This window comes from Protomyctophum parallelum (assembly GCF_964188405.1).
Source record: "Protomyctophum parallelum genome assembly, chromosome: 15".
Taxonomy (NCBI): Eukaryota; Metazoa; Chordata; class Actinopteri; order Myctophiformes; family Myctophidae; genus Protomyctophum; species Protomyctophum parallelum.
In genome coordinates, this window is record NC_139710.1 from 28314538 (window position 1) to 28328153 (window position 13616).

The window sequence follows — 13616 nt, forward strand, 5'->3', positions numbered from 1 at the left end:
CAATAATACAAAAACTGCTACGAGGATAAAACCAGAAAAAGCACTAAGACTTGTTTACATCAGGTATGAAGTAAAAGGAAAACATGACAACGTATGGAAAAAGGGGCAGAAGAACTGGGAGGCGGAGGCGCGGGGGGTGCGCTGCCCGGAGCAGTGTGGTAACCAGGTCTTCGACACACACACACACTCACACACACACTGGTTTCCTTTCTCTTCATGTGGTTTCCCGGCAGACATCACATTCCCATCGGCCTCCATGCCAACCTGTCAGAGGGCGTACCTGTGTGCCAGAGTCTGCGGCTGGACTCCAGCCTTGTGGACAAGGAAGGCTTCTTCCACGGAAAGATGGGCTTCCGTGAAGCACTGCAGCGTGGACACATAGCCATAGCAGAGGTTTGATTGATTCATGTATTAACAGTTAGGAAAAATACTGAGGTACAGTTATGCAATGATGCTAAGCGCATGACACAAAATGTTACATTGCAATACCAAAAGCAACATTTGTTTTTCACAACATATTTCCATCTGGGGATCTCTGTAGCCCAATCGCTGAAGAAAGTCTAGTCGACCTTTTCAAGCTACTTGGCAGGTGATTGGAAGGGACGGTCTGTCAATCATATGGCATGTCTGCATGACGTGTGGCAGCTGCACCAGCAGGAAAGTAAACGACCCCGCAAACGACAACAGTGTTAACGAACAGCTGATGGCATTAGGTTCAACACCTCACTATCGTGTCGGATGTGTAGGTCATATATTCACTTCGATTTTCCAAATTTAAGGCGCTAGGAAATACAATTGCAACAGGCGCTTCTCGATGGCGTCCCACCCGGTCTCGCCGAGATCCCGCCTGTAGCTGCCACTGATTGGTTCGTCCCTGAGCGTTCCCAGATGGAGGCTGTATTATGAACTTGTGAAGTCAATACCGCCCCAGTCAGGTTAGGGGATGTTTAGGTCAGGTTTGAATGTGGATAGGAATAGGAAATGGAGAAGTACGATGGCTGATGGTACACACTTTGGACACATAGCAGAGCTACTGTACTGTACAGTCTCCCAGAGACCCTTATTTAATAGGGAAAATAGCTGTGATCTACAAACTTGCACATTTCACTTTTTACAGTGAAAATTGGTAATTGTGTACATAAAAGAAAAACAACAATAATATTGAAAGCCTGTATTACTGTAAATACAGTGTCAGTTTTCTCTGTTCATAACAGCAAAAAAACAACAACATACAGTCGTTTTGACTTGTCATGCACTGACTGACACACTGTGTTTGTTGGAGTGAAATACTGTAACTCCAATCAATACTTATCGTTCTCTGTGTGTATACCAGCATTCTCCATCTCTGACCGTGTGTGTGTGTGTGTGTGTGTGTGTGTGTGTGTGTGTGTGTGTGTGTGTGTGTGTGTGTGTGTGCGCGCGTGCGTGTGCGTGTGCGCGTGTGAGAGAAAGGATTGTCAAAATGGTTAAGCATCAGCCAAAACAAGCACAGTGTTCTGTCGGCTTGCTTGCTGGTTGCACTTCCTCAGGTGTTCATGTTGTACAGTATTGGTTGGTCTAACTTCCTGACGTGAGGCAGGGAAAGGGAGGTTAACTGGTTCAACTGGATTGACATGGAATCTTCTTCCTTTTTATGCTAAGCCCTCTCTAATGGAGAGAGCACTTTGGCCCCGTTTCTACCAACAGAACTTTGGTTCTAGAACCGATTGCTTTTTTCATTTTTTTTAATGATGGTTTATATATTACATCTGCATCTTCCAACCTGAATAGTGACAAACCCACTTTGGTTCCCACTTCAGGGCAAGACAAAGTATTTTTATATTAGGCGGGATACAAATACATTTTCATGAGGTCAGGATACCCAGTTTCGGGAGAGATACCTCACACAGTAAGCCTTGCCGAGCCATGAGGCCCATAGGGCTCCTCCTATCTCCCTTGATGCTGAGTGCCAAGCAGGAATGCACTGGGTCAATTACGCAGCTATGTGTGTCCCTATGTATGTATGTATGGCTACGTCCACGGAAAAGCTGCACAACGATAACTCTGTCATTTCTCGACCGTTTCGGACATGGAAAGGCTCGCCGGAACAGGGCCAGCCCTCTGGGCGCGTTCCTGTGGGTCTGGATGTTGCGGGAACCCCCACGCACTACAGTCGCACCGCTCACTTCACACCTGTCTGTGGTATGAACCGGGACTGAGAGGTCGGGGTTCGATCCCCGACACTCTTAATATTGTGTGTTTGTGTCTAAGTGTAACATGGGAGCAAGGTTATTGTTGTGACGCTCAGTTTTAGTTTTAGTTAAAAACAAGCCCAAATTGATTAAATCAATTAATTACCAGCTGCATTATTGTCTCCACCAGCCGAAGGCATGGGGGAGAGTATGTTTTGCACTCCGTCCGTCCGTGTGTCCATCCGTCCGTCCGTCCGTGAGCAGCTAATCTCGGCCACCGTTAACCCGGTCGATGCCAAATTTTGCACACACACTCCCTGGATGCCAACCATGAACCTCTGCCCCAAACTTTCCAGAACGGACTGTTATAGCGCCACCAGGAGGCCGCTTTGTGCAAAACAAGTTTTTGCACAGTACACCTACAGATTGTGTCCAAACATCACGCAAATTGGTACACAGTCTCTCTAGAGCCATTCAACCAAACCGGTCTTTCAGATTTCTCAGACTCCATCCTGATTGGTTAAGATTGGCTTCCAAAATTCACAGGAGTGCTCAGTTTCAAACAAAATGCTGCAAATCATGAACACATTGCGTGATTTCCGTGAAATTGTGCACCCACATTCCCACTAGGCCGAGGACAAAATGCCACATGAACAATTTCAACTCAGCCTCAAGGTGGCGCTATAACTGGCCCAAAAGTGTTTTTACCTCTAACTGCACGGATCTGTGGATAACTTTGTATGCCAACTCCCTAGAGGCCAAGGAAAAACCTTTGCCTGGAATTTTTCACATCTGCTCTTTATAGCGCCACCAGGAGGCCGACATATGTAAAACACATTTTCTATTATTACTCCTTCACATTTTATCCAAATTTCACGCAAATCGGTACACATGATCTCCATAGTCATGTGATCAAGACAGCTTTGTTTGATTTCTCATATTCCATCCTGATTGGCCACGATTGGCTCCTACAGTTTTCAGGAGTAGCAAATGGCCACAACTCCTCAACGCAGCGTCCGATTGCGATGAAACTGTGCACGCATATTCCCACTAGGCTGAGGAAGAATCCTGGTGGAGACCTGTGCCGATTGGCACTTTATCTAGTTATTATCTGTGGGTCTGCTGCTGACGTTATGCCACTTTTTAGCTGCGCTCCGCTGTTATGCTCAAATTAGTGACCCTAAATAATTCTGAGGCAACATGGCTGGAGATGAGGCAGCCAATCAGAACTGCTCGACTAGCCATGCCGTGCAGACGATGGGATGTTATGGGTTGTTGCCAGTGGTGGCAACTGTCGTGACAGAAATAAGCTAAGCAGCCTCCAAAAACCAAACCAGGCAAGCAACTGTGAATGAATCCATGTTAGGCTGGAAATATGCAGGCTTGGCAACCAGTGTTGCCAACTGGTGACAGAGCAGGCTCAGCAGAAAATGATGTCGATCTCCAGTGTGTATCTACCAGTCGGGACTTTGACAAGCTAATATTGACCAGCTTGCAGCTGGTAAAAATTGAGTGGTGCAACCACTCCAAGGAACAGCAATGTCCGTGTCACCTATGTGTTCACCCACCCCTCTGTGTTCATTAATGAGCACCAGTATAATGAGTACCAGTAGGGGCGCTGTTTGCCAGAAACAGAGAGAGAGAGACAGTGGAATGGACACAGGAATTGCACCACTCCGTTCACACGGGTGTGATTTTTTAATACTTTTATGACGCCGTTTGCCTTGCCGTTGTCTTGCGTAGGTCTATTGATGTGGCAGTTTTACACACACTAAACGCGTAAGGAATCAGGAGGCGAGCAAGGTCTGTCTTGATGATCTTTATTTAACGTGCACAGCAGTACACGGATGCTGCAGCACGGACGGGTCTCAAGGCAGGCACCATGACATGGTACAGGTCATGGATTATATACTGTTAACTTAGGTCACACCCAGGAAGAGGGAGAGAGAGAGAGAGGGGGGGGGGTTTAGGAACAGAATGTAGAGGTGAATACAAGCTCATGAAAGGAACATTTGCTTATAGACAGATGAAGAAAGGGAGTGGGGGGAAAGGGGGGGGGGGGCGAGCAGGGGGGCAGTAGAGATGATCACAGGTGACCAGAAGGCATTGTGTTTGCAGGCCATGGCGTTATCACACCATGGGTGCGAACTTCAAAGACAGTAATTTGAAGTCCTTTTGGTGACCGTATTTGAGTGGATCCATGATGGAAATTCCTCGTCACTATGCATTCAGCATTCCCTAAGTCAAATATCGCTCACCTGTGGGACTACTGTCAGGGTTTTTACATGGTCCACAAAAGGCATGTTTGTTGGAAAGTTCTCATGGAACCAGATAATCTAATAGTTTCAATCTTAAGGTAGAATAGTACGTCCTTTATCCATCTGTTATGTGTAGGTGGGGAAACCTGTTAACATTTGAGGAGTATAAGACGTCTGGCTAAAAGAGAAGTAGCTTAAAGGAGATTATTCTCTTAAAGGTATGGAGGAATATTAGTCCCTGGGGGAACACCAAATAGGGCCATTAACGGGTTGGGTGGGATGGATACGCCTAATATATCGGAGTAGGATTTAAATATATCTGTCCAGAAATCCTCTAACCTGGTGCATGACCAAAACATGTGTGACAGGCCAGCAGCGGGTTGTCTACATGCATCACTAATATCTGGAAATATCCGTGCTAGTCTTGCGTTAGTGTAATGAACCTTGCATGAATCTTACATTGTATGAGACTAGATTCTATATCTAGCACAGATTGCGGAACTGTGAACTAGTCTCAAAGCGGTCTTCCATGTCGCATCGGGCAGTTCTAACCCCAGGTCCTGCTCCCATGCTGGTTAAGACGGTTAAGAGTTTCTCACTTTATTGAATTAAGTTCATTATATATTGTTGAAATTAGGCCCTTTGTATTAGGTTTCAGACAAAGTATAGAGTCCACTGCAGAATGGCTGGGTTAGTTTGGAAAGTTTGGAAATTGTCTTTGTACAACGTGTCTGATCTGAAAGTAGCGAAATAGATGGGAGCCGGGGCAAACGGAATGTATCTGTCGAGTATGAGAATGGTGACGTAACATCAGTGTTGTGTTTGTTTGTGTCCACCAGGTGGAGCTGGAGCTCAGAGCTCAGGTGAAGCTGTTCAGGGAGCTCACGGGTCACCTGCCCTGTCACATGGACGGCCACCAACACGTCCATGTCCTGCCAGGTACACTGCTCTGTGCCTGGATTCAACCTTATCTCTGCCAATGACGAGATCTCTCGTCGTATGCGTTTCCAGTGGTTTTACGACAGATGGCGCTCTTCGAGTCACCGCTTGGCTGTCATTGAAAGCAGGAAATCACGTGATGGCTAAAAGCAAACGGCTCCCGTCCACTGCCACGCTAGAGGATTTTCTCATTGGGTTTAGCTGCGCTCCTGGAGCGTTTCACTTCCTGGTCCGCCATTATGGCATTTTCGACAGACCGTAACAAAAGAACTGCACCACGATTATCAATGTGTGGGGGGGGGGGGGGCATTCCACATTTTGGTGGCATAGCAGGAGAACGAATTGAAACCCTTGTTCGTGCTAAATCTGGGCTGGACGTGATTTGTGGAGCTCCCTCTGGAGTTGTGATTGACATTTATGAAGTAGTTAGACAGGTTCATGGGTACTATCAATGAGATGTAGTGTATATTGAAGCCTAGGCCCATTGCAGTAGTTATGACAGGTTCATGGGTAAGAATGAGATGTAGTGTATCTTGTAGCCTAGGCCCATTGCAGTAGTTATGACAGGTTCATGGGTATCAATGAGATGTAGTGTATCTTGTAGCCTAGGCCCATTGAAGTAGTTAGACAGGTTCATGGGTACTATCAATGAGATGTAGTGTATCTTGTAGCCTAGGCCCATTGCAGTAGTTATGACAGGTTCATGGGTATCAATGAGATGTAGTGTATCTTGTAGCCTAGGCCCATTGCAGTAGTTATGACAGGTTCATGGGTAAGAATGAGATGTAGTGTATCTTGTAGCCTAGGCCCATTGCAAGTTGCTGTACTCTGTCTTATATATTGAGCCGTGTGACTGTGGAGGGAGAGATGCTGCTTAGGCAGTAACGCTTCATTCACACTAGCAGTGACGAAAAGCTACAAAACAACAATGCGTCCATTTGGTCATTGAAAAGGTTGAATTGGTGAATGTGAAAATTACAACCCTTACTTACTGTTTTTTTATTTTATTTACCACTTAAAGCCTTTATCCTTAAAGGTAAACTAATAGAAAATAGATGACCGAGGGGCTCTGTACTTGGTACGTTATTTTGTCACCCCCCTCTACACCAAATCTTTTCGATCTACAGGCATAAATCATCTATGAATTGAATACTCAAGACCCCAATGGAAACAAGCCATAGTGCTTACTTCAGGGTTCAATCATTTTAGCGTTGTATTTGTATTAAACTGTACTCTTCTGTGCTGTGGTTTTGCAAACTGTTTATAAAGTATTCAACCAGTCAATGCATTTGGATCCAAAACAAACTAACATTTTGCACAGTCGAGTTGGAAAAATATAGGGAATTTGTTTTCAAAAGTGTTTGTGTGTGTGTGTGTGTGTGTGTGTGTGCGTGTGTGCGTGTGTGTGCGACGTGTGCGCGTGTATGTCAGAGGTGCGTGAGGTCTTTGCACAGGTCCTCAGTGACTTTGCCATCCCCTACACGCGTGTCCCCGTGGAGCCAGGCCTGCAGGACTGTCCGTGGCTGCCGTTGCACCTCCGAGCCTTCTACGCTCAGGTGGAGAAGGACGCCCTCGAGTCCGTGCACGTGTTCTCGCGCTACAGGATCAGGTAAATGGTGCATTTACGTCGGTGTTTGTTCATTTCGTCTACTAAAACTATCGCTGAAAATGTTCCCCTGCTATTTTCAGCATGCAACCAAGTGTAAAATCAGCCATTACGACGCCATCAAGGCCTGCCAAAATCCATTTTAGTCAACTAAATCAACTAGATTTAGTCAACTAAAATATTATATTTAGTCGACTAAAACTAAAATGTGACTTTTATTCGAAAGACTATGACAGAATTAGCTGTCAAATTCAACACTGAGGAGGGAACCCGGGATCGAACCAAGAACCTTCCAATTCCCAAGCGGCCATTCCACCTCCTGAGTCACTGCCCCCACGTGTGTCCACTGTCCACGGTGTAAACCTTTTTTTCATTCTTTTGTGTGTTAAAGTGAAATGGTTAACGTGTGTCTGTGGGTATATTTATAAATATTGAACCAGTGAAAAGGAAGTATAACAAGAGCTTGTGACAAAAGTGCTGTCCAAATTAAAACGTTATTGATGTGCGTGCGTGCGTGCATGTCAATAATGTGTTAATTTGGACAGAATTTCTCTGTGTATGTTGAGAGGATATCATTTATAAGCTAATTCAATAAATAATAAATGGATATAATGTATTGGATACAAGTATAGCATAATTATAAAGAATACATTTGGATGCATCCTGCTCCGCATACAACACAATGCACTACTTTTTTTATTAAGCGAATAATCACGCAAATAATCAGACAAATCATGCGATTAATCGCCATTGAAAATGTAATCGTAACTTGGACAGCATAAAACAACGACTTTGTTGGATATATTTCAACTCAGGTTTCCCCCCCCACCATATTTCCTGAAATAGTGGCTTTCTTTTTATGACTCAATGTCAAGTGACCAGCAGCAGTTCCGCAGTCATGTGTTTTGTTTGTGTCCGTTGGCTGTGGATACACCCAGCTGAGAGAGAATGTAATGTTCACAGCTCCTTTTGTCCCCATTGTGTTGTGCAAACGTGGCCTTCACACCAGAATACGGCGATAAGCTGATACGGCCGGAACGGTGGCGGCACACTGCATATTATCAGCCTGGCTCCTGTGTCACTCGGCCTCTTGTTGGTGGCCTTGAGGGTGGGGAGTTGTGACACCGATGCCACAACCTGCGTACACCTTTTGAATGACGTAGTGGAAATCACACCGCGCACCTTTAGGCACTTGGCATGTAGGCACCTGGCTAGCCTAGTAGTAGTAGTAGTAGTAGTAGTCGTAGGCACTTCTGCCCTGTTTGATGTACTTTGCTCTGTGGCCTGAATAGACCTTTTTTATGGCAGCCATATGACCAGAAATAGTTGTGCAATGCTACCAGTAGTGGAAAGTAACTAGAAGAAATGGGGTACAAAATAATTGCCAGTGCAGAGAGTATATGATGTAGTGGCTCAAAGAAACTAGGATACCAGGTAAACAATGAACCTAACATCTGTCTAAACAACATTCTCAACATCTGTGTCGAGAAAAACTAATTTAAGTAACAAAGACATGAGGAGAAGTGAAGAAGATTTATTTGGATAGTAAACTAGCATCAATCGAACAAATGTGACAAGAAGGGATTACAAGGAGAGAGAAGTGCTAGGGGGTGAGTTGAGTGCTAGGGGGGTGAGGTGGAGTCTGAAGAGGTGAGTGCTAGGGGGTGAGGTGGAGTCTGAAGAGGTGAGTGCTAGGGGGGTGAGGTGGAGTCTGAAGAGGTGAGTGCTAGGGGGTGAGGTGGAGTCTGGAGAGGTGAGTGCTAGGGGGTGAGGTGGAGTCTGAAGAGGTGAGTGCTAGGGGGGTGAGGTGGAGTCTGAAGAGGTGAGTGCTAGGGGGTTCAGGTGGAGTCTGAAGAGGTGAGTGCTAGGGGGGTGAGGCAGAGTCTGAAGAGGTGAGTGCTAGGGGGGTGAGGCGGAGCCTGAAGAGGTGAGTACTAGGGGGGTGAGGTGGAGCCTGAAGAGGTGAGTGCTAGGGGGGTGAGGTGGAGCCTGAAGAGGTGAGTGCTAGGGGGGTGAGGTGGAGTCTGGAGAGGTGGGTTTACTCCACAGTTTGGGAGCCAGGAGGGAAAAGAGGCTAGGTTTCAAAGTGGGTGCTGTGGCATGCTAGGTTGCCACGGAATACTTGATGATAATATTTGGAATTTAATTCTGTTCTTACGGATATCACTTGGCAGCAGACGTCTGAGGCTGGATGAGAGGGAAATATGGACAGGTTTCCTTGAACAAATAACGTTACGTAAGCTCATTCAGCAACAGACATTGGAGACGTTGTCTGGTGAGTCATGAGCAGCAAAATGCCCAAGACTGAAGCTCATGGTAGGAACACAATGGAAACAAGCATATACATGGCCCATTGTTGTGTGACCTGCTAATTAGCATAGGTGTGTGTACTGTAGACACTATGGACTAGGAGCCAGTATGTGAGCTACTGTCATGTGAAATCTGGCCCTCGCCGGTGCTTATCATTTCTCAAAGATGCGACAGCGAGAAGGCACTCGCATGGGATGGCGCAGAACAACATTCTTTTTGAACTTTTGAACATATACGTCTCGGGGTCCATGACCAGAAGAAGAAATGGTTAAAGAACCACTGACATAGAAACATAGGTTTTTCAGACAACTTGATTTAGACATTTATTTATAGAGGGTCTCAATGAGCCGTTAAATCATCAATCACGATTATAACAAAGAAATCACACACCGTGTGAAGTGAGGGGCGCTCTTATCATCGTACGTCATCATGACGTAACATGTCGATTTGCTCGTCCACATATGACGTACATGCTCCATTCATTGTCAATGGGAATTAAATGTTTGTGTAAGATGAAAATCTACACTAATAGCTGAATATAAAAAAAGGCGACACTGGTGACTGACAGGCCACTCTCTGTTCCTCAGGTGGCCTGACGTGTACCTGGGTCTGACCACCATGGGCCAGCACATGTCCATCCCCAACCTGCGGCGGGCCCTCGGCCACGCCCTAGAGGCGCCGCGGCCTTCAGCCTCCAGTACCTCCTCCTCCGGCGGCGCCGCGCCCTCCTCCGCCTCCACGCTAGTCGCGTCGGACCGCTCCGACCGGCTCCTCACCGTCACCGCCGAGCTGATGGTGCACCCGGGCTACCCCAGCCGCCCCGGGGAGGGCGGCGGCTGCGGCCAGGGACCCGACGCCTTCTCGCAGTCGCCCGACCGGCAGCACGAGCTCACCACGCTGACACACCCCTCGCTGCTGGAGCTCTACGGGCAGCAGCGAGTTCAGCTGTGTGCTTTCAAAGACCTCTGAGGTGCCCGTTGTGTGTGTGTGTGTGGCCAAAAGACGGCAGATCTGCAATCTCTGTTCTTCGGCGGACGACGGGATGCGTGACCGAAATACAAAGGGGCCTTGTCCACAGAAAGCGTCTTTTATTTATTTATTTTTGTGGAGGAGCGCTACCGTAGACATGTATGGCAAAGTCTTTACCTTTGGAAATGCTTGACCAAAAAACGCGCTAGTACCTCAAAAAGATGCATTCTGTGGACACTGACCCTGAATCTGGCATGACAACACCAATCTCTTTGAGGTCTACACCATTTATCCCTGAAATATGTGTGAAACAAATGACACTTTCTTTTTTTCCATGTTGTTTATACTAATTGGAAGCATTCCACTGTATGTACTCACTCAGTTACTTGCTTGTTTCCTGTTTTTAATGAAATTGTCAAAATTATTTATTGATAATTAACCCACGTCTCCTATGTGAATATTTATGTTTTAGCAGGGCTGCTTTAGGCTATCCATCTAAATTATATACTAAAGAGACTGACTGACTGTCCGTACGTCTGTCCGTGGCATGTTTCCAGTACTATTCTCCCGATCGACTTCACACGTGTGTATTGCAGAGAACGGAAGTGTCAAGTGTATAGTCGGTCTGGTGAGTATTTTCTTTTTTAGAACTGGCATTCCATACGGTGGCATCATGTCCTGCATGGGCACTGCACATGTTAAAAGGGGGTGTGAGTGATATTTCTTTGTTAAAACGACATGCCTTTAAGGGCAGGGCAACAGATAATTTGGCATTCTCATAAAAAGAAAAACATATGTTCATATGGCGTAATCTCCCCCGGACCCAACATGAACCCATTCAGGACGGGAACCCCTTTTGGTGTTTTGGCCCTTCTGGACGGGAACCCCTTTTTGAGCTTATTGTTGCTATGTACAGTATATAGCAGCATAACATTTTTGTAATTTTTAAATACATATTTGTAAGTTTTTCAGAAAACATGGGTCAGGATTTAGAAGGCGTTTTTAGAATCGGGTTTAGAACAGTTTTGTGATGATTGTCAGGAGTGGAAGAAGGCCAACCTGGTAAACTCACCTAATCTCCCTGTAAACAATCACAAAGGATACTTCAATATACAATAATGGATGTAACCTTTTACAGTGGAGACTCTTCAGGAGCATTGCAAATATACCTGGTTTTGAATGCTAGACATGTCCACATTTATAAGACAGTCAATACAGTTTAGTAATTCAAGTTTTCAAATAAATGTAATGGAGTTAAAAGTACTATATTTGGACCAAATACCAAATATAGTACAAATACCTCCAAATTGTACTAACCCTTAAATGTACTTTATTTATTTCCACCACTGATTTGAATGATATTTCCATAATTATATGAAAAAAGAAACTGACGTTGTTTAGATACCGTATTGTCCCTTATCTGGCGTTCTACCTTTAAATAGCTTTACATTCTTATTAGTAATCTGTACTATAGTGTTAGTTCAGTAACAGGGGTCTCCCTGTCTCTCCAGTTCTATGGTAAGCAGAAGATCAATTTTTGCTGGATACCAATTTAATCCAATCAGGAGAGAGAACGCATTTTTCAGGTTTAATTATGATAGTGTTCTTGTCTCTTCTCTTCTGTATCCTATGAGATTTAAATAATAATGTTTTAACCAAAATATATCACTTATACAGCACCTTTTAATGCATAGAACATAAAGTGACAGACACTAGATTCAGGCTTCTCCATATTGCTATTCTTGTGTATGTTTTATACTTCCTCTGAGAGAAGTTCTCTGGAATGATGTACCTCCATTTTTGTCTTTTTCCAAACGGTCTACATTGAGGGAGCCGTAGGTCCTTCTACAGTTCTTCTACAGTCCTAGCGTTACATCACTTTAACCCTATACTAGACGTATAATAAAAGATCTACAAGCTCGCAGCAACGCGCTGTGAGCTTATAGATCTTGGGGAAATTGTGAGAGAGTTTCTACTACTCGAGACCCAAAAGAGATTGTTTTTCCCACTAGTCCCCAGAACTACTGAGAATAGCCAATGAACCAATGAGCCAATGAAGTAGATCAGCTATTTTCACTAATTCTTAAAAGTTTTTATTTTTTCATTTTGGAATTTTATTGATTTTATTAAAAATGTTCAGATAATTTTGAATATATATTTTTTAATTGTAGGCAAAGGGGGAAAAGGAATATTTACTCGCGACTCATAAAAATGGGTCCGTCCCAAAAATGGGTCCAGACCCAGTGTTTGGGAACCTAAGGGAAGGACTGATTGTTATCATCTCAGGATATTTATCACCACATCTGTGATCCATCAATGGGTACCAATGTGATCCATGCACATCTGGAGTGGCTGCCAATGTGATCCATGATGCACATCTGGAGTGGCTGCCAATGTGATCCATGATGCACATCTGGAGTAGCTGCCAATGTGATCCATGATGCACATCTGGAGTGGCTGCCAATGTGATCCATGATGCACATCTGGAGTGAGTGCCAATGTGATCCATGATGCACATCTGGAGTGGCTGCCAATGTGATCCATGATGCACATCTGGAGTAGCTGCCAATGTGATCCATGATGCACATCTGGAGTGAGTGCCAATGTGATCCATGATGCACATCTGTAGGGGGTTGCACCACCAGAACGTAAGTTCTCTCCTAAGTTAGGCAGTAAAGTCCTTACTAGAGGCTTAGTGACTAGTAACTACTATTTAGTTTGTAACTAGTGGGTGACTAAATTGTGTTGCACCTCGACAGTTTAAGGCATAACGTAACTAGTAGTGCGTAGACTGTGCTTAAAATAATGTACTGTATAATCGCATACAATTAAGTCATAGCTCCCGGATCCAATGAACATGAGTGCTTTCTATACTAAGGAAGTAAAACGTGTAACGTCTCTTAACAGCAAATAAAACGTTGAACCATTCGACCTATACACAGCGTAGCCACACTGATATCACTGTGGACATTGGGGCAGTATGCATTACACTGATATCACTCCGTGGACATTGGGGCAGTATCAGTATGCATTACACTGATATCACTCTGGAGACATTGGGGCAGTATGCATTACATTGCAAAGGCAGATTGAAGGCTGGCTACGCAAGGCTATACTACAGCACAACTGTTGTGCAGGCTGCATTGATTTGTTTGTTATATTACATGTCATTAATTTGTCAATGAAATCAATGTGGTCTGGCATATTAATGGTTAGTTAGGCAGGCTACTCCTCCTAGGACTTATTGCTGCCAAAAAAAGCCTTACAACTAGATATATACGGTATATATATATATATATATAGGTATACAGCTTAAAACATAGTAATACAAGTCTTGACGTAAAAGCCATTTACGCTATATAA

The 13616-nt window shown here is 44.7% G+C and overlaps 1 protein-coding gene across 2 annotated transcripts in view; it reads left to right on the top strand.

Annotated features, from left to right (window-relative positions):
* Window positions 1-13211, top strand: part of ydjc (YdjC chitooligosaccharide deacetylase homolog) — a 15035-nt gene extending 1824 nt beyond the window's left edge. For both annotated transcript variants that reach the window (XM_083783235.1, XM_083783234.1), the window contains 4 exons: window positions 234-393; window positions 5269-5368; window positions 6800-6977; window positions 9872-13211. In XM_083783235.1, the coding sequence (XP_083639361.1) occupies window positions 234-393; window positions 5269-5368; window positions 6800-6977; window positions 9872-10253 (820 nt within the window). In that variant the 3' untranslated portion in view covers window positions 10254-13211. The remainder of the gene's footprint in view (window positions 1-233; window positions 394-5268; window positions 5369-6799; window positions 6978-9871) is intronic.
* The last annotated feature ends 405 nt before the right edge of the window (window positions 13212-13616 follow it).